The 18,516-nt window shown below is 41.1% G+C and overlaps 1 protein-coding gene across 2 annotated transcripts in view; it reads left to right on the top strand.

Moving 5' to 3' along the window:
• Window positions 1-18,516, top strand: part of GRIN2A (glutamate ionotropic receptor NMDA type subunit 2A) — a 368,990-nt gene that overhangs the window by 249,452 nt on the left and 101,022 nt on the right. For both annotated transcript variants that reach the window (XM_060120247.1, XM_060120248.1), the window contains one exon: window positions 2,033-2,147. In XM_060120247.1, coding sequence (XP_059976230.1) covers window positions 2,033-2,147 — 115 coding nt within the window. The remainder of the gene's footprint in view (window positions 1-2,032; window positions 2,148-18,516) is intronic.

Here is an 18,516-nt window from a genome sequence, read left to right on the forward strand (position 1 = left end):
CTAGAATAGCAGTGTTTGATTTTTCTGTTTTTAAACAAACAATATTTTGTTAAAAATAAAAACTATTTGCAGAAAATTTGGAGACTACAAAGATACACAAAAGAAAAAGGAAAGTACCTGGGATCCTTCCATGTATAGACAAACCCTATTTTTATCCTCTTTTCTGCTTGTTTAACATTAAATAGCAAGCATTATCTTCATGCCGTTAACTTGTCTCAAAAACATGATTTTTTAAGGACTCAAAACTGTCCATTGAATGGATACACAAAAATGTTCTTTGCCTTTTCCCCAATTTCTTAACCTTGTCCTTGGAGACCTGATTCTTCCCCCATAGGACACAGTCAGGTCTTCTGCATTGTGGCTGCCCAGGGGCAGACATGTGACCAGTTAGGCCAATCTCTCTTTTTGGAATTATTTTTGTTATCTAGTCCTCTTCCTTAATATTTTACTTCTTTAACTACTTTTGTTGTTAAAGGAATATAATGCAAAAAAATGCTATGACTTTGAGGTACCCTGTCTTTCTGGGGAGGTCTCTGAATGCTTCTAACCACCATACTATATGTACTGAGTGTCTGCTAAGTGGTGTGTTTTCTTGGATGTCTTTAACAACATCATTTTTTTTCTCACACTACAAGGAGATGTGAACCCCTGAGAACCCTCCCTCCCAAATCCTGGGAAATGAGCTCTGTCTTCCTCTGCATCAGAGCTGAGCCTGACTACAGACGAGGTGGTTTGAGGCTGGGTTGTGGGAGGTAGAGATAAGAGTATTGTAAGACAGACAGACATCACTTGTGATGAAGACAACTGCACAGTTGTTGTATAGGGCAGATATCATTGACGCCTTGACGCCTCTCTCTCCCCCACCCTCATATCTAACCCATCACTGAATACCTGCTCAATATTTCTCCATTTGCCTATGTGTTGCTGCTCCTACTCTTCCATCTCCTCCTCTTTTGGGGCCACAATGGGACCAAAGCCAGCATCATCTCTCACCTGAATAATAGCACTGTGACCAGCCCCCCTCTACCTACTGTGGTCCCCCGCAAACCTATTCTGAACACAACATTTAAGTCATATTATACTGATACAAGAAAAGTCTGATTATATCACCTCCTTGATTAAAATCTTCAATGTCTTTCTGTTGTTTTAAAACAAAGATAAAACTCCTTAACATGGCCTGAAAAGCTTTGCACTGTCTGCCCCTATTTACCTTCTCACCCACACCACACCCCACATTTCCCTGCCTCTCTCTGCTTTGGCCTCACTGGTTTGCACTCAGTCCTTCATAAGCACTACCACAGGACCTTTGTACATGCTGTCCCCTTTGCCTGGAATGTGCTTACATCTTTTCTTACCTAGTTAATGCTGACTCATCCTTCAGGTCAAGCTGCACTTCCTTATAGAAGCCTTGCCTGACCCCTGTTTCACTTTCACATAGCACACCCCGCCCCCTCTATTGTAGCACTTGTCATAGTTCGGTGATTAACCAATTAACACCTGTCCTCTCCCTTAGACTATAAGCTTTAAGAGGACAGAGATCATGTCTGTTTCTACTTTATTGCCAACCAACTAGCTGAGTCCTGACATGTAGCAAATATTTGATAAATATTAGTTGAATGAATAATGAATGAATGGGATATCATTTCTTGGACGTTGTATACCATGTGGTTTATGAGCAAGCAGTTTCCTTTAGGGAAGCTTGTTAAAACATGCTTTCAGATCCTCCTGTAAGACGCTCATTTGAACAAAAGTCTGTAGTCTGGCAGGACAAATATGTTCCATCCCCTGTGCTTTCTGCAATAAATTACTAATGCCTATACAGGATTGGGGATTCTGGGAGTGATTACAGGCTCATGAAAAAGAGTGCGTGGAAATTAGCAGAGCCTGTGTGGGTACTGATGCTTCCACAGATAGGGGCTACTTGTGATGAGTTTACACCTTCTCAGTGTTACACTGATGGTGGCATCCACTTATTTGTTTAAAACCTCTTTAATTCTTCCCTAAACATTTGTTTTTCTCTTCCTCTCTCTAGATTTATGGTCAACGTGACGTGGGATGGCAAAGACTTGTCCTTCACTGAGGAAGGCTATCAGGTGCACCCCAGGCTGGTGGTCATCGTGCTGAACAAGGACCGCGAATGGGAAAAGGTGAGCATCCTTCTGTGTGCCCAATACAGGGGAGGCAGGAAAGGTGTGGGCAGCAAGGGAGCTCAAACTACTCCTTTTCCCAAAGTATTTCCCTCTGAGCAGCTCCACGTGTCATTCCATGACCCCTGATGGAACAAGGCAGACCCTTGGAGATGGAGATGCTTTCCCTGGGTGAACTGTGGCAGTTGTGTGCTGTTCTTTGTGTTGGGTTCTCAAATCTGAATAGGAAGTGTCCTTGAAAGACTTAAGGTAATTTAAAAGCAGGAAGTTTGGTTCACATCATTGCAGTAGCAAGTGTTCACTATCTGGCAGTGATCACACCAGTTTGCCTAAACCTCATAATGGGGTATGATATTCACACATTTTGCCCTATGAATGAACCCTTTGTATTTTCATGTACTTAGTCTTTTGCTTTGAATCAACTCATTTCCAAAACTTACTTAAATGTATCACTTCTGCAAATCATGGATTGTATTTCTTGTACAGCACATTTTCTAGAACATATATAATAACTATAAAAAATATAAAAAATCAATGTTCAGAAAAAGTAATAAACCAGACTCCATCAAAATTTAAATCTTTGCTGATATAGAGACACTGTTAGAAACTGAAAAAGAGAAGCCACAAATCCAGAAAAAATATTTTTTAAAATATATCTCAATCAAAGGACTCATATCCAGAATATATAAAGAACTCCTATAAATCAATAATAAAAACAACACACAATTAAAACAGGAAATTGACTTAGAAATTTCACAAAAAATTTTACTCAAATAGTCAATAAGTACATGAAAACATGTTTAACATTGATGATAATCAGAGACATGCAAATTAAAACCACAATGAGCTACCACTTCATACCCCCTGAATGGCTCAAATGAAAAGGACCAACAATACCAAGTGCTGGTAAGGACATGGAGCAACTGAATCTCTTACATATTGCTGACGGGGGTGTAAAATTCCAGCCACTGTGGAAAACCGTTTGGCAGTTTCTTATAAAGTTAAACGTACACCAACCTTATGATCCAGCAATTCCACTCCTAGGTATTTACTGCAAAGAAATTGAAACATACACCCAAAAAGTAATATTTATATAAGACGTTCATAATAGCAAAACATCAGAAAGAACTCAAAGGTTCATCAACAAGGATATGGGTAAATACATTACATATATTCATAAAAGGGATTGCTACACATTAATAAGGTACGAATTGGTAATACCCACAACAGTGCAGATGAATTGCAAAAACATTATGTTGAACAAAAGAAGCCAGACACAGAAGATTATACTGTATGATTCCATTTTTATGAAGTTCAAGAAGAGGCAAAACTTGTCTATGGGGTTAGATATCAGGATGATGGTTGCTTTTTTGGAGGAGGGCAATTAATAGGAAAGGGGCACAGGGGACTTTCTAGAGTTATGGCAATATTCCTTGTGTTGAACATTTGTCAAAATGCATCAGACTATCACACAAGATTTGTTTGTTTCATTGCATGCCATTATATCTTAACTAAAAGATACATTTTGAAACTGTTCAAGTTGAGATACCCTGCACAATTAATTACCAATGTTTACTGAGTTTTCATGCTTAACTCCCTGACATGAGTACTCGTTATGACAACAATAGCCATGGTTTATTGAACGCTTACTTGATTTTTTCTTTAGGTGGTACACCCAAGCTCTGAGTGATGACTTGGTTTATTCATTCATTCCACAAATGTTTATTCAGTGCCTGCTATGTGCTAGGCACTATTCTTGATGCTTGGAATCTATCAGTGAACAGGAGAGACAAAACAACCATTTCTGATTCATGGAACTTAGACTCTGGTGTGTGTGTGGAGAGGGATGGGTTGGGATTTTGTGCACTTTTGTGATGCTTGAGGAGAGCACTGGATTCTGTCCCCGGGTGTTACCTCTGCTCTTCCCTCTGGTAAACCCTGTAGCCCACTGTCCTAAGTGGCTCACATCTCCATGTCTGAGCTGGTTCCTTTATGTATCTGGGACTTTGAACATGCTTTTTTTTTTCTTTCCTGTAATGCTTCCCTGTATCCTTACTTTCTTTTATTCATCCTTCAAATTCTGGCTTCTCTCTCCTCTTGCAAATGGAAAGTCAAAATGCAAGTTATTTTTTTCTTGTCCATAATAAGAGGTAGAGAACTTGAGCCTTTCTGCCTTTTGGTATTATATTTTGGAGTTATTTTTCAACCTTTTGAAGTTACACAGTCTGAGGATCACTTTTGGAGCTGTAAGATCATTCTCGTTGGTTGGATTTAGCCAGTCCTGGATCAGGCCCGGCTCACACCTGTGAATTCTCTGTGCTGCCTTTGGACCTACCTCATTTGCCAAGGAGCCTGTTTACAGGGAGGCCACTGTAGTGCAGGTGATAACATTGCATAAAAGAAGGCGGCCCTTGATAGGCTTCATTTCCACATACAGAAAATACCCTTTTAGTATTTTGTGTGTCCTCCTTCAAATTTCTGTTGAAATATAGCAATTTCCCAAAAAGGCAGCTCCAGGAATTGCTGCCGAGTTGAGCTTAGAATGTACAAATGCTTCCTGTAGTTGGTCTATTCTCTTAGCGCTCAGGGGATCCAGTGCTTCAGAAATAACTCCTTGTGCTTCTGTCTCGGAGAAAGAGGAAGCCAATGGAGCAGGTAAATACCAGTCATGTTATCCTTAAAGCCGTCCCCCAGCAGCACATGCTGGTACAGCCGGTCAGCAGAGGGGAAAGTCTGCAGAAGGAGGGAGCTGTTATTCTGGGACTCAGAGGGGATTTCTTTTCATCTCTGAGGTCACTCAGTGGAGTCACTGGAAGCAGCATGTAATGAGGGTGTCTTGGAAAACATGACAAGCCCTTAGAAGGACATTTGCTTTCTGCTGGGCCTTTGTGTGCAGCTAGCATGGATTATTCCAGTGCTGTGCACAGTGCCCGCTTGTGTTCAGCAGACACAGAACTCAGGTCTGAGCAGACTTTCCTCTTGTAAATTGGGACTTCCATGCCCTCTACCTCTCCTTTTTTTTTTTTTTCGATGGCTTTGCTCTGCATTAGAGCTTAGTGGGTCCAAGCCTTCCCAGAGATGCTTGAAAATAATACCCTGGTTACAAGCCAATTGGCAGCCCAGGCCAAAACAATGAACACCCTCTGTGGGCCAACTCTATGGCCAACATTCCATCTGCACATAGGATACCACCCCTCTCCTCAAGTAGCTCATTACTGAGCCATGTCTGGGGAGAGAGGGGTGGACTTGACTTGATCATATGGGTAAGTCTTCACGAGGGTAGGGACATTGAGTAAAAGATTGGATTTCTCCATGTTGAATCATCTTATTAACTAGAAAAAATGCTTTGGGAATAATTCTATTTACCATTTTAGGGTTACACCAGTCTAAAATGAAAAAAATATGTGTGTATATGCACACGCATATAACATACATACAGACTAGCTTTAAAAAACATATATTTAGAGAGAAAGAAAGAGGGAGAAAGAGAGAGGGGGAGGGAGAGAGATTTAAAGAAAGGTTTTTAAAGCAGTTTTTACTTCAATCATGAATGGGACAAAAATCATAAATATTAAAATAAAACAACTCTCTTCTCTTCTAGAGAAGCTCTAATTAAAGATGGTAGAGATGCCCCAGAAGACAAAAGGGAGACCCATCATTACGTCTTCCTGAATGAAGGGTCCCATTCCCGTCTCTCTGATGCGTCTGCTTCCCTCTTTATTCTCACCACTCTGTTTGCATTCTCTTTGGTGCCCTTGATCTCAGTTGCTTTCCACACTGTGATGACTCCCAGATCCCTCTCTCCAGCCCAGATCTCCTGATCTCCAGACTTGACACCAGGACTCCATTACATGGACAGCCCATAGACCTCCACTTCATCTTGTCCAAAGCCAAAGGCACCATCTTCTTCTCTCAAATATGGTTATTCTCGTGTGTCCCAGCACAGAATGCTTCATTCTTATCCTCCCAATATCCTCCAAGCCCTCATAGTCACTTGTCATCTGCTCATTCTCTGTCTCAGTTCCTGTCTCTTTGAACACTTTCCTCTTTTTGCCAAGGGCACCCCTTCCATTGATTCTACATCTGGATAATCCAAATCAGGCTGTGTCCTTTCCACTTTGTACAGACCCGTATACTAACTCCTAAGAGTGTTAGCAGCTTGCATTATAATTATTTGCTTGCATGTTCATCTTCACTTGGACTGTGAGCCCCATCAGGGAAAGATCTGTTCCTTCCACATGTTTCTTTGGCTGTACCACAAGGTACTATTTCTAATGCCTAGAAGGGCCTCTATACAATCTGCTGGTAATGCTGACTTCAATCACCATTTACTAAGAACTACTCTATACCAAGAACTATGCTGAGAGTTTTATGTCCATGAGCTTATTTAGTCATTTCAACAACTCATCTACAGTAGGTATTCTTATCCTTGCCTCCTAAATGGAAATTCAGGTTCAGAGAAGCCAGGGACCTGCCTCAGATCCTGCATGTGGTAGAAGCAGGATGTGAATGGAGGACTGCCTGACCCCACAGGCTGCACTCCTCATTCCTACATCGTACTGAATTACAGCTGGTGGGAAAGGAATATTCTAGAAGAGAAATTAAGGGAGATCCTCCTATCCTTAGAGTGACACCCACCTCCTTATTCTCACTGGATGCAGCAGATTTCACTCAAACCCAACCAGTTGGAACTTGGGGTATAAGTATTTATCACGTCTCACAGGCCGTCTTTTTGTTCGACAGAAGTTCCACCTTCCAATCTGGCTCACTGAAGAAGGGGTTGTACCCTGTTCCTGTGTCTTGTGCATAATGAAGCAGATGCCAGTTACAGAATTCCTAGTACAGATACGATAAAGGAGATCTTAGAAAAAGCTAAGATTGATCCCCAGTTCTGGGTGTGGCATATCAGTGTGTTACCAGATCTATCGAGGCTTTCACCCACAATGGTGTATGCGTGGGGTGCAGTTTTCCCATGGTGGGGTCTCTAATTAGAGAATGTCATAACTCCCTGCCTTCTAAATCATTGTATTTTAACTACCCCTCCATCACTTTCCCACCACATTTAACCTAGATGGCTTGGTGAGTCTCAAGAACTTATGTGCAGAAGATTTCTAGTGTGTGTGTTTGCTTGTGTGTATGTGTGTGTGTATGATATCAGTTATCTGCCAAAAGGTTCATCCTGCTAAAAGATGGAAGTATTTATGCAAACATTATACTTGACATCTGCATACACATATTCCAATGATTACGTTAAAGAAATCACAGAGGAAAATTATAATTGAAAGGACACCAGTAAGTTACAATTGATAGAACAATTGTGCGAAGTACATTGTTTATACATCCTACAAGCAGCCAGAAATATATTATGGCTTCTACTATGTGCTTGCTTTGCTTAGAAAAACGATGGCAGTGCATTGATGAAGCCATGAATTCTGGCTATGACTAGCACTGAGAGAATACTGTTTGTTTTCAGGTTTTCACTTTTTCCTTTACCACTATATCTCTATAGAATGGATACAAGAATGAAAGGATTTTTTTCCATGAACTTCCCCAGATGAGGAACATCTTTCAGTGTGGTCATTTTGCATGTGTGGTCCTGTGGGCTCCCCATATCAGAGTAACCACGGGAAAGATGTAAAGGTGCTAAGGCTCTTGCGGTACTAGCGCCACCTCAAACCTACAGAATAATCATTCCTGATTCTGCTTTTTCATAAGCTCCCCTAGCAATGCCCATTAAAGATATAGAACTACTGCTTTAGGACATGGATTTACTCTTTGTTATCTTGAAAAAATGGTTTCATCTAGGTCATCCTGGCTATCAAGATTTCCTGCTTCCTGTCTTTGTGCCTCTTTCTTCCTTTGGAATACACAGCTTAGTAGCAATGCTTAAGAGCAGTGGTACAGGAGAAAAGGAGATAAGGAAACTGGAGTCCTGTAGCACCTAGAGTAACCTCTGCTGACTGAGACAGTAACAGTGCCAAGTGACATGTTTATGGATATAGTATAGTTCCTATTACCTGGTGTGTCCTCAACAAATACTGTTGTTAAATAGCTGGTATTTTAGTTAGATCTGTCCCCCTTAAGCAGAGATGGTTGAATTTGGGGTATATAACCCTTATTTATTCACACTTTTATTCTGTCAAGCAAAATTTCCTGAGTACCTACTATGTGCAAGCCATTGTTGAGGGTTGCAATGAAACGTGGACCTGCCTTAGAGTGTCATAGGGCATGAGGAGATGCTCGTAATTGCAAGACAGTATGAAATGTGCAACAGAAGATGCTCTGATAAAAGTCTATGATGTTTGGAGAAGAGATATATTACATGTAGGCTGGCTGATCAAGGGCATCTGTACAGAGAACTTTAACTTGAGCAGGGTCTCAGATGAGACCTTCTGAACATGTGTGGGGAGGCCATTCCATGCAGAAGGACCATTGAAAGCCAAAGTCCAGAGGCAAGCGTGCTCAAGGCTCATTTGAGAAAGAGTTCAATGTGTTTGAAACATAGCTTGTATGGTAGGCAGACTTCTAAGAATGACCCCCAGTGCACTCTTCTATAATTATCTCTTCTAGGAGGATGACCTGTGAATATGACGAGATATGTCTTCTGTGATTGTTATGTTAGATAGCAAAAGGAGTTTTTCAGTTGACTTTGAGTTAATCAAAAGGAGTGTTATCAGACTGGGCCTAACCTAATCACATGGGCCTTTTTTTGGGGGGGGGTGTATAGTTGTTTTACAATATTGTGTTAGTTTCTACTGTACAACAAAGTGGAGTAGAGTTCCCTGTGCTATATAGCAGGTTCTCATTAGTTACTTATTTTATACATATTAGCTAGTGTATATATGTCAATCCCAATCTCCCAATTCATCCCACCCCCCCTTTCCCCCCTTGATGTCCATAGGTTTGTTCTCCATTACACATGGGCCTTTTAAAAGTAGAGAGTTTTCTGAAACTAGTAGCAGAAGAGGAAGTCAGAGAGATTTGAGCATAAGCAGGAATTGTCTGACTGCTGGATTTGAGGATTGAGAGGGCCATATGACAAGGAAGCAGGTGGCCACTAGGAGATGAGTTTAGTCTCTGGCCAACAGCCAGCAAGGAAACAAGGACTTCAGTCCTACAACCTCCAGGAACTGAACTCTGCCAACAACCCGAATGAGTCTGCAAGTGGATTCTCCCCAGATCCTGCAGCTATGAGCCCAGCTGAGAGACAGCTTGGTTTTGGCCTCATGTGACCCTGAGCAGAGAACCCAGAGAACCCAGCTGAGCCCCGCTGGACTTCTGACCTACAGAACTGTGAGGTCATAAGGGAGCATTGTTTCACGTGGCTATGTTTGAGGCCATTTGTTATTACATGGCAATAGAAGACGAAAGCAGGTTGTTTAAAGGGAAAATATGGGAATGAAGGACCATACTGGAGTTTGAATTATACACTGTGGGATTTTATTCAGTCACCTTTGGGGTACTGTTGAAGAGCTTGAGATGGGAGAACAGCATAAAAATAATAATAGTAATAGCTAATACTCGTTTAGTATTGATGATACACCATGCAGGGTGCTAAGCGTTCAAATACATAAACTTATCTAATGCTTACATGAACACTGTGATGCAGATACTACTATTACCCTCTTTTATATATGTAGGGGATAAGGCCCAGAGAAATTCAATAACTTGCTCAAGATGACAGAGCTAGTAAGTTGCAAAGCCAGGATAAGAACCCCATAGCCTGTTTTCTTAGATAAAAACTAAACTACTTCTTCAAAAATGGTGACTGGCATGGATCTTAGGGAAATTTTCTAAGCGACTATTTAAGTAGCTCAGGTTAAAGGGAATGTAGGTGTGAACAAAAACAGTGGCAGTGGCATCTGAGAAATTTCAGCAACAGAACTGAAAGCACATGGCACTGACTGTATGATTTGCTGAGAGATTCGTGAAAGAGAGAAGTCAGAAAGATTTTTTTTAAAGTTTTTTTTAGGCATGAGTTTGTGTGTAGGCATTTCTGGACTGAATACTTTCAGAAGAAATTTGTCATGCCTGTAAATGACATGGTTCATCTCTCATCCCTTCCTCTCCCCCTCTTTCCCTTTCTCTCTGTTTCCTTTATTCTCCAAAATCCACAGCTAAAGTCAAGTGCCCTTTTGTAAAATGGGTTTGGTAATATCACCACCTTAGCAGAAGCTGTGTGAAATTTAATTTGTTTCCTTATATAATGATCATTAAGTTTCTCAAATGACGTAAGCCACAGAGAGGGAAAATTAAGCCATTACAAAAGATTTAAAATTATCCTCTGACTTCCCTAGAGTCATGCATGGTGACTATTTTAAATACCTACACGGTACAATTTGTTAGGTCACAGTGGGGAAAGTACAATAGGTCTATAGCAAATGAACACATCAAACTGAAATGAGCGATGCCACCTCCTTGTGTGTGTGTGTGTGTGTGTGTGTGCATCTGTTTCTGTCTTGCATGGTTCTTTTTCTTTCTTTCTTTCTTTCTTTTTCTTTCTTTCTTTCTTTCCCTCCTCCCTCCCTCCCTCCCTTCCTTCCTTCCTCCCTCCCTTCCTTCCTTCCTTCGTTCCTTTCTTTCTTGCAGTTGTAATATAAGCCTAACTCCAAAAAGAACATCAATTGAACCATGCTTTTCTGCAAGGCAATAGTCTGCTAATAGTTTTCTAGATTTCTGAAATTTAAAAAAAAGCAGTTCATAGGAAAGACATCTCTATGGGAACATGCCTTGATGGGAATGTTGATGATAAAGAAAATTGATGGCAATGAAGATGATGGTGCTGTTGACTGACGGGGTGTCATGATGGCAGCAGCTGCCATTTGTTACGCTCCTGTTATATGCCAGACACCAAGCAGAGTGTTTTCAATACATTATCTCACTTAAATATCACAATATTCTCTGCACTTTCTCATATATAAAAGGGAGGTAATAATAGTACTTACCTCATAGAGTTGTTGGGAAAATTAAACAAAATATTATGTCAAGTGCTTAGAACACTGACTGGCACATAGTAGATGATCAGTAAATGCCAGCTCCAGTTATCATTAGAGCTCCATATTATAGGAGAGAAATTGAAAGCTGCATGGAGTGAATGACTTGCCCAAGGTCATATAATGGTGAAGGCAGAATTTGAACGTAAGCAGTATTACAATAGAACCAGAATCAACCAGTATGTTATCTGGAGTAGCCATCTCTACCCAACTCACAAACTCAGTTTGATAAGGAAGCTATCTGAGAGTGAAGGGGCATAATTAAGCTGACAGATGGTATAAATGTAAGACAAAAGCTATATACCCTTGACAGCTTGCCTTGCCATCAATTATGAAAATTAGTGAATAGATTATTGAAATGATCTCAGATGAGTAAATTATTCAAAGAGCCTCTCAGTTGGAAGTATTTCTAGAAACTCCTGAACAGACAGATGAAAACCATTTTTTTTTTCCTGACTGGGTCATCAACTCTTCTGTGTTGTAAGTGAATGCAAAGCCCTGAGCTCCTATGATAGATGGGAAAGAGAGGGAGGAAGGGAGGAAAGGAGAGAATGAGAGGATGAACACCAGGCTTTAGTCTCAATGCTGCAGAACATAGAATAGGCTTCCTCCGTTATCTAGGAGAAAGGTTTTTTTTCTAACTATGTTCCCTGGAAGGCTAGCTTCTTTCATAGTGCCACAGGGGTCTCTGACTGGATAGGGGCTAATGAGACAAGATCCAGCTATAGCCAGAGATGGTAAAGCTTTATCTGATTGGTATATTGGTGCTCCAAGCAAGCTTTCTTTTGGGGAAAAGATACAAAATTTCTAAAATAAGTTTGAAAGTGATTAGAGTAAGGGGATTGAATTTAGACATCCTCTGAATATAAGGCAAATAAATGGTAAGCGTTTGTTGAGCACCTATTATAAGCCAAACCTTACAACATTGGCTTTATATTTATTATTTCAATTCAGCTACAGTGATAACCCTATGATGTAGGTGGTATTCTCTGATTGTTGAGTAAGGAAGACCTGGAGATATTCAGTGACATTTTTTCAGTAGCTGAGAAAATATTCAAATTTAAGTCTTGTGAGTCTCCCAGTCTGGTGCTCATTACACCACTTGACACAGTTTCTAGGATGAATGATGGGAATTTTCATAAAGGACCTAGAGATTCTTGTGAATATTATCTTCCTTGGAGGTTGAGTGGAGGGAATGAATGACAATACCTAGCCTTTTATGTAGACTCAAATCTTACTCTTTAGGATGCATTAATTATTAACAATGAATGTCCCATGTGATTGATCTATATGTTTATTTATCTGTCCACCCAGCCAATCATCCAATGATCAGTCATCTGTATAATAAACCATCCGTCCGTCCGTCCATCCATCAACCCATCTGACCAACCAACTTTCATCCATCCCCCTGCTCAGCCACTCTCGACCCCCCACCCAATTACCCACTGTTTGCCATGTACCTACTCTGTGCCAGGCTGGGGGTAGGTGTGGGTGAAGCCAAAATGAATAATACAGTGTCCCTGCCCTCAGGAAGGTCACAGTCTAGTGGGAGAGACAGAGAAATGAACTTTCAATTGCAACATAGATGGGTGTTAATAGTAGAGGTAAGCCCAGGGCACTGCAGGACACCTACCCAGCCTGGGTATTAATTAGGAAAGGGATGAGAAAAGGCTTCCTCGAAAGAGCTAACATATGTCCTGAGTCCTAAAGGATGAAGAAGAGTTATCTAAAGGGTGAAGATCATTTGGCCCATTTTATTAACTGAATCACAAACATTTGAAGCCCCTTATTATTTTTTCCTCATTTCACAATTTATCCAGTTAGCTAGCTGTAGCTGGATTGCTTCCCACCCACCTACAACCACCAGACCTCCATGATTTGCTGTCTGGACCTGCTCTCTACTTTCTTAGCATTGTGTCTGTCATGTTTGTTATTTCCCTCATTTACATGCTGATGATGCAGACAGGAATGACATTTGTCTGTAAGAAAAGAGGCAGAACAGTGAAGAGTACTACCCCAGCAATCTGCTTCTGGCTACAAGTGGCTGTGTCAGGCTGCCTTCTGTAGCTGCAGTTTGGTTTTCTCATCTGTGCTATTGGCAGCAGAAGCTGCACTTCCCACTATGCTGTTTTTCTTGGCTTTGGAGCCTGGGTTGGGCCAGAGAGAAAGGCAGATAGAAAAAGATTGAATATTCTGAGTGTTGATCTCTAAACTGTGAAAGACTTACTGTGCTTTCTAGATGCTGAAGATGAGAAAATTGGCTGTCTGATACCTTGATATATTTCCCCACATTTAAAAAATAATTAATAATAAAAAATAATAATTTCTGTGTCCTAGTTATAGCCTAGGGGCTTTATATTCATTACTTTGACCCCTTTTAAACAGATATTGACATGAGTACTATCATGCCTTCCCCAGTTTATATATAAAGAAAATGAGGCTCTGAGAAGATTGATGACTGGCCCAAGGTTACAGAAGCAAGTAAGTGACAACTTCTAGATTCCAGCTCAGGTCTGTCAGATGATAAAGTCAATTTTATTTTGACGACACCATATGGTAGAGTTGGGGGGTTCTTTGTATATTGATAGTGAAGGTTGTGATTGCTTTAATTATGAAAACCTACCTTGGGAGCCCCCATCCCTGCATGGTGGACATGCTCTCAGTATTTGCAAGATGGGCTGTTAGAGGTACAAGATTCCCCACTGAACCAGGCATCTCTTCCTGATCTTAGCCCAAAACATTCTACTGAGTTGCATGAAAATCTGCCACATAATCAAACTCTTGCATCTTTGTGCAAAACCAGTCAGCATTCCTCTGCCAACTTAAAGCTGTCAGTCGCCCTCCACTCCTGCAATATGCTGCGTGTTCATTCCTCATTACTCTGTCACACGTTCATTATCTGTAGCCGTTGTCTTTTGAAAATGTGTTTTAAAACTCATTGCAATCATATCTATAGAGTTCTTGGAGTCTCTTTTCCTTCCATTTGAATTATAATTCTGCAAGTTAGAAAGATGGAATGGACCTGTTTGAGAAGGAAGGAGGTAGGGGCGGAATCATCTTGATTTCTCTCAGTGTGCAAATAAAGACTCCGTTGGAAATGCATATGAGGAAAAAATCCTGAAGTTGGGAAAAGACAAGAGAATCAATTCTCATTCCCTTGAAGGGAGTTGTAAAATGACTTCAAGGAAACAATGTCCCCTTGATTATGTTGTGTTTAACTTTAAAGTTGAAACAAACAATCTGAGTTGGAAGAATCCTGATTCTTCATATCATTCCCCACCATACTGGCCTCTATGTGCACAGCAGATTATAGTTGATGGCATATTTTTTTTCCATGATTAAAGTGTGTTTGCAGAAAACAGGACAGGCAGATACGAGGTAGAAAAGGAGAGCAAGAATTGGATTTGGATAAGAGATCCTGACAACCACCCTTCCTAGAGGAAAAGCAGGAACATTTACCTTGTTTTAACAAGTGAGGGGTTGAGATTCGGACAGAGTAAGAAACTTGACCAGGGCTCCTTGGCAGGGACTGTACACATCTCTCTCCACAGATGCTTTCGACTTGGTGCCTTGAATCAGCACAGAAGGATTTGAGTTTCATTACCAAAATGACACCCTGACCTTTGCAGTCAGAAATTGTCACCTCGTTGAAAATGGATGAGGATTCAAAAATGTGGGACACCCATCCAGTTATACTATAAATCAATCAGGACAGAAGTTGGAGACAAAGATGTGTCTAATCCAGAGCCCAAATCCCAAATCAGTGTCCAAAGATAAGGGAGTGTGGTACATGCAGGCAAAGCCAGGTCAGCACCATTGTCAGCAGAAATGGTCTGATGCCCTCATTCCCGCTTCATTGAGCCTGGCACTGGTTAGTAGCTGAGACAGTTAGGAGAGAGGGGTGTTTGATCAATTTCGTAGGAGTTGATAGTTCTGAGACCCAAGTCAACCCTGGAAAGTTGCCATTCTTTGTATTTCTCAGATAATCAGTGTCTCCATCAGTAAAATGGAGCCAATGGTAATACCTCCCCCATGGGGTTTCTGTAAGGATATTAATCCTACCATTTATTAAATGCTTCCTGTATGTCAGAAAGAGCTTTAGATACATGATCTCTCTTAATTCACACAAAATCTTACGAGATTGTTACTATTAATATCCCCATTCTATAAATCAGAAAACTAAAGAATACAAAGAACTGGTTAATTTCCAAGAATCTGAACCGAGTTTTTTTTTTTTTTTTTTTTTGCGGTATGCGGGCCTCTCACTGTTGTGGCCTCCCCCGTTGCGGAGCACAGGCTCCGGACGCGCAGGCTCCGGACGCGCAGGCTCAGCGGCCAAGGCCCACGGGCCCAGCCGCTCCGCGGCATATGGGATCCTCCCAGACCGGGGCACGAACCCGTTTCCCCTGCATCGGCAGGCGGACTCCCAACCACTTGCGCCACCAGGGAGGCCCTGAACCGAGTTTTGAACCCCCATTTTTCTGATTCTGAAACCCATGCTTTGACCACTAAGTTCTGTTATCTTCCTCAGTCAAATTCTAAAATGCAGGGGACATCACCCAGTGCTGTGGGAGGTAGAGGATGCAAGTGAGAAAAGCACGCAGTTTGTTTTTCTGATATATAATAATTCCAAATAGTGAAAACAAAGAACCTAACAATTTCTGAGCATTGACTGTGCCACAGGCCCTGAGCCAAACATATTACATACATTATCACGTTTTATGTTCACCAGAACCCTAAATGGTAGATTTCATAATTATTTTTATTTTACAGATGAGAAAACCGAGGCTGGAGAAGTGAATTAATTGCAACACGGTCACCCAGCCACTTCATAACTTGGGGGATTATAAATAACATATGTAAAATATCCAGCAAAGGGCCTAGTACATAGTAGAAAAAGTTGAACAAATGGGAGCCATTATGCAAAGTACAGTATGGATTTTTTAATGACAGTTATCAAGGGTTTTTTGTTGTTGTTTGTTTGTTTTTGCATCTTGAGTGGGTTTCTGGAAGCCTACTGCTGGCATTCTCTTTTCTCAGAGGAGTTGGGCTTCAAGTTTAAAGATGAACATACTAAAGAATCATTGCATTTGTTTTCTCTTTGAGTCCCGTGTAAGGAGTTGAATACTGAAATATAGGCGATTAAGCAAGTCCTGAGCCAGCAGTCAGAAAACTGCCTCTAGTTCTTTCACCTATTTGCTGTCCTTATCTGGTCCACGTTACTTGAATGAACATTAGGTTACTGCTCTGAAAAATTGTAATAATATCTACACCTTTATGTGACTCTCTGCAATGAAGGCCACATGAAATGAGATAATAATAAATAGCAACTTGTAACCCACAAAGGGCTATATAAATTCTGGGGATTTTATATTATTAACCTCATAATGACATTTAGCACTCTGGCCAGGATGATTCTTCCAAATGTGTCTTGGAAATTTATCTGAAATTTCCTTTTTCTACTTCTTTTCTTTTTTCCCACAGTACAGCTTCTTAACCAGTTGAGAACTCAAAAGCACATTCATAAGGTTTCATTTTGGGGCATAAGGATCCAAGAAAGCTTGGGTTACATTTATAGTTATGAAATTAATAGTATGTATTAATTGTGCATAACCTCAAGCCAGCAAATGGAATTAAAAATAATTGTCAGGCCTTTGGATTTATTGGTAGAGCTAAAATAACACCAGGCTGCTTTTGGCAAGACCTTCTCTGTGTGCAGAATTATATTAATAGGCAACTGATAAGTTCTGTCTAAAATAGAGAGAGTAAGTGAAGAACTTATCTGTCTCCCTTTGGGGGAAAAAAGCAAGTGCATTTCCTAAATGACATCTTGGTATATAAGACCTGGGCTTGGAGTTTTGATAAAATTAATGCCTTGCTCTCTCCTGTTCTGGAGATAGTCTGTGCCCTACATTTAGAGTTTAACTTCAATCTCAAGAGGACTTGCACATTGTAGATGGGATGGAATTAATCTCGACTGAATACCTACTATGGGCCAGGCTGGGAGTTTCACATAAAGGAATTAATGTAATTCTTACAAGAGCCCTGTATATAATGAAACACCCAATATTGGTTGAACAATGGTGACCATGTGGCAAACAGAGTAATAACTGCTTTGTAGGCATGATTTTATTTAATTCTCACAACAACCATACAATATGATTACTCCTATCATACCCACTTTACTGGGTGAAAGAGGAAACTAAGGCCCACGAAGGAAACAAGTAAACATAGCCAAGTTGCACAGCTAGTAAGCATAAGAGCTGGTATTCAGGCTCGAGTTAGGCCAACTCCGAAATCCACATTTTTTTTCAGTACATATTACCAGAAGAAGACAAATAAAGTTGTGATTACAGGAAGATCATAGTTATGGTAGTCATGTTGGTATATTGATTTATTCAGTTGTTTACTTACTAAACGTTTATGTATTTACTCTGTAAGGGGCACTGGATTGGGTGTAAGGGACACCAAGTACACAGTCCCCACCCTCACTGAGTCTGCTGAGGCAGACAGGAGGGTGTATGGGTACTGATAATACTTGATGAGATAAGCAAAGAGGAGGTCACCCGGCCAGTTTTGTGGGGTCATCAGGGACTGCTTCCCAGAAGAGCTGTTCTCTAGGTTGAGTTCTGAAGTGCAAGTCGGAGGGTGCCAGGCAGAGAGTGGGAAAGGGTTTTCTGTGCAGGGTGCGGAGCGTGTATGGCTACCTGCCACTGAGAGGGGAGCGCAATGTGCTGAGAAGGCTGTGATTCGTGCCGTAGGATTCATGAGTCCCTGTATGGGGGGCAGGGGTAGAACAGGGATCTGGATGTCAGGACTGAGGTTGGCGTGAGTGCAGAGAGCTAGAGATGCCTGGGAATGAGATAGATCATTCAGGCTACGGTCAGGCACGTTCACTTGATTCCAAGTGTACTGAGAAACCATCCAAAGGCTTTAAGGGGGACAGTGGAGTGATCACATATGCAGAGCTATTATTTAGAGTGACGGCCTGGGCTGCAGCTTGGAGGATAGGCTGGGATGAATGCTATCTGGGGCAGGGGGACAAGTCTGGAGGTGATGGCAGAAACCAGTGACAGGTGAAGACCAGGACTGAGTGGTGGTCTGACTTAAGAAAGAAGTAGACAAGGAAAAATTAAATATTAGAACTATCAAAGCTTGGCAATTGATGGAATATAAATAGGGGTGGAGGGAGAGGGGTGAATTAAGGAATATTTCCAAGGTTGAGATTTCAAGAACTCACATTGGCACATATGAGAAAAATTGTGCATTTTTTAAAAAAATTGAAGGTAAGATGATGAGTTCTGCTCTGAGCCTGTTGAGTTGGAGGTTTCCTGGAGGCAGTAGAGAGGAGCTGGTGAAAGACAGCCATGTCTGAG

This window comes from Mesoplodon densirostris, chromosome 16, assembly GCF_025265405.1.
Source record: "Mesoplodon densirostris isolate mMesDen1 chromosome 16, mMesDen1 primary haplotype, whole genome shotgun sequence".
NCBI classification, from domain to species: domain Eukaryota; kingdom Metazoa; phylum Chordata; class Mammalia; order Artiodactyla; family Ziphiidae; genus Mesoplodon; species Mesoplodon densirostris.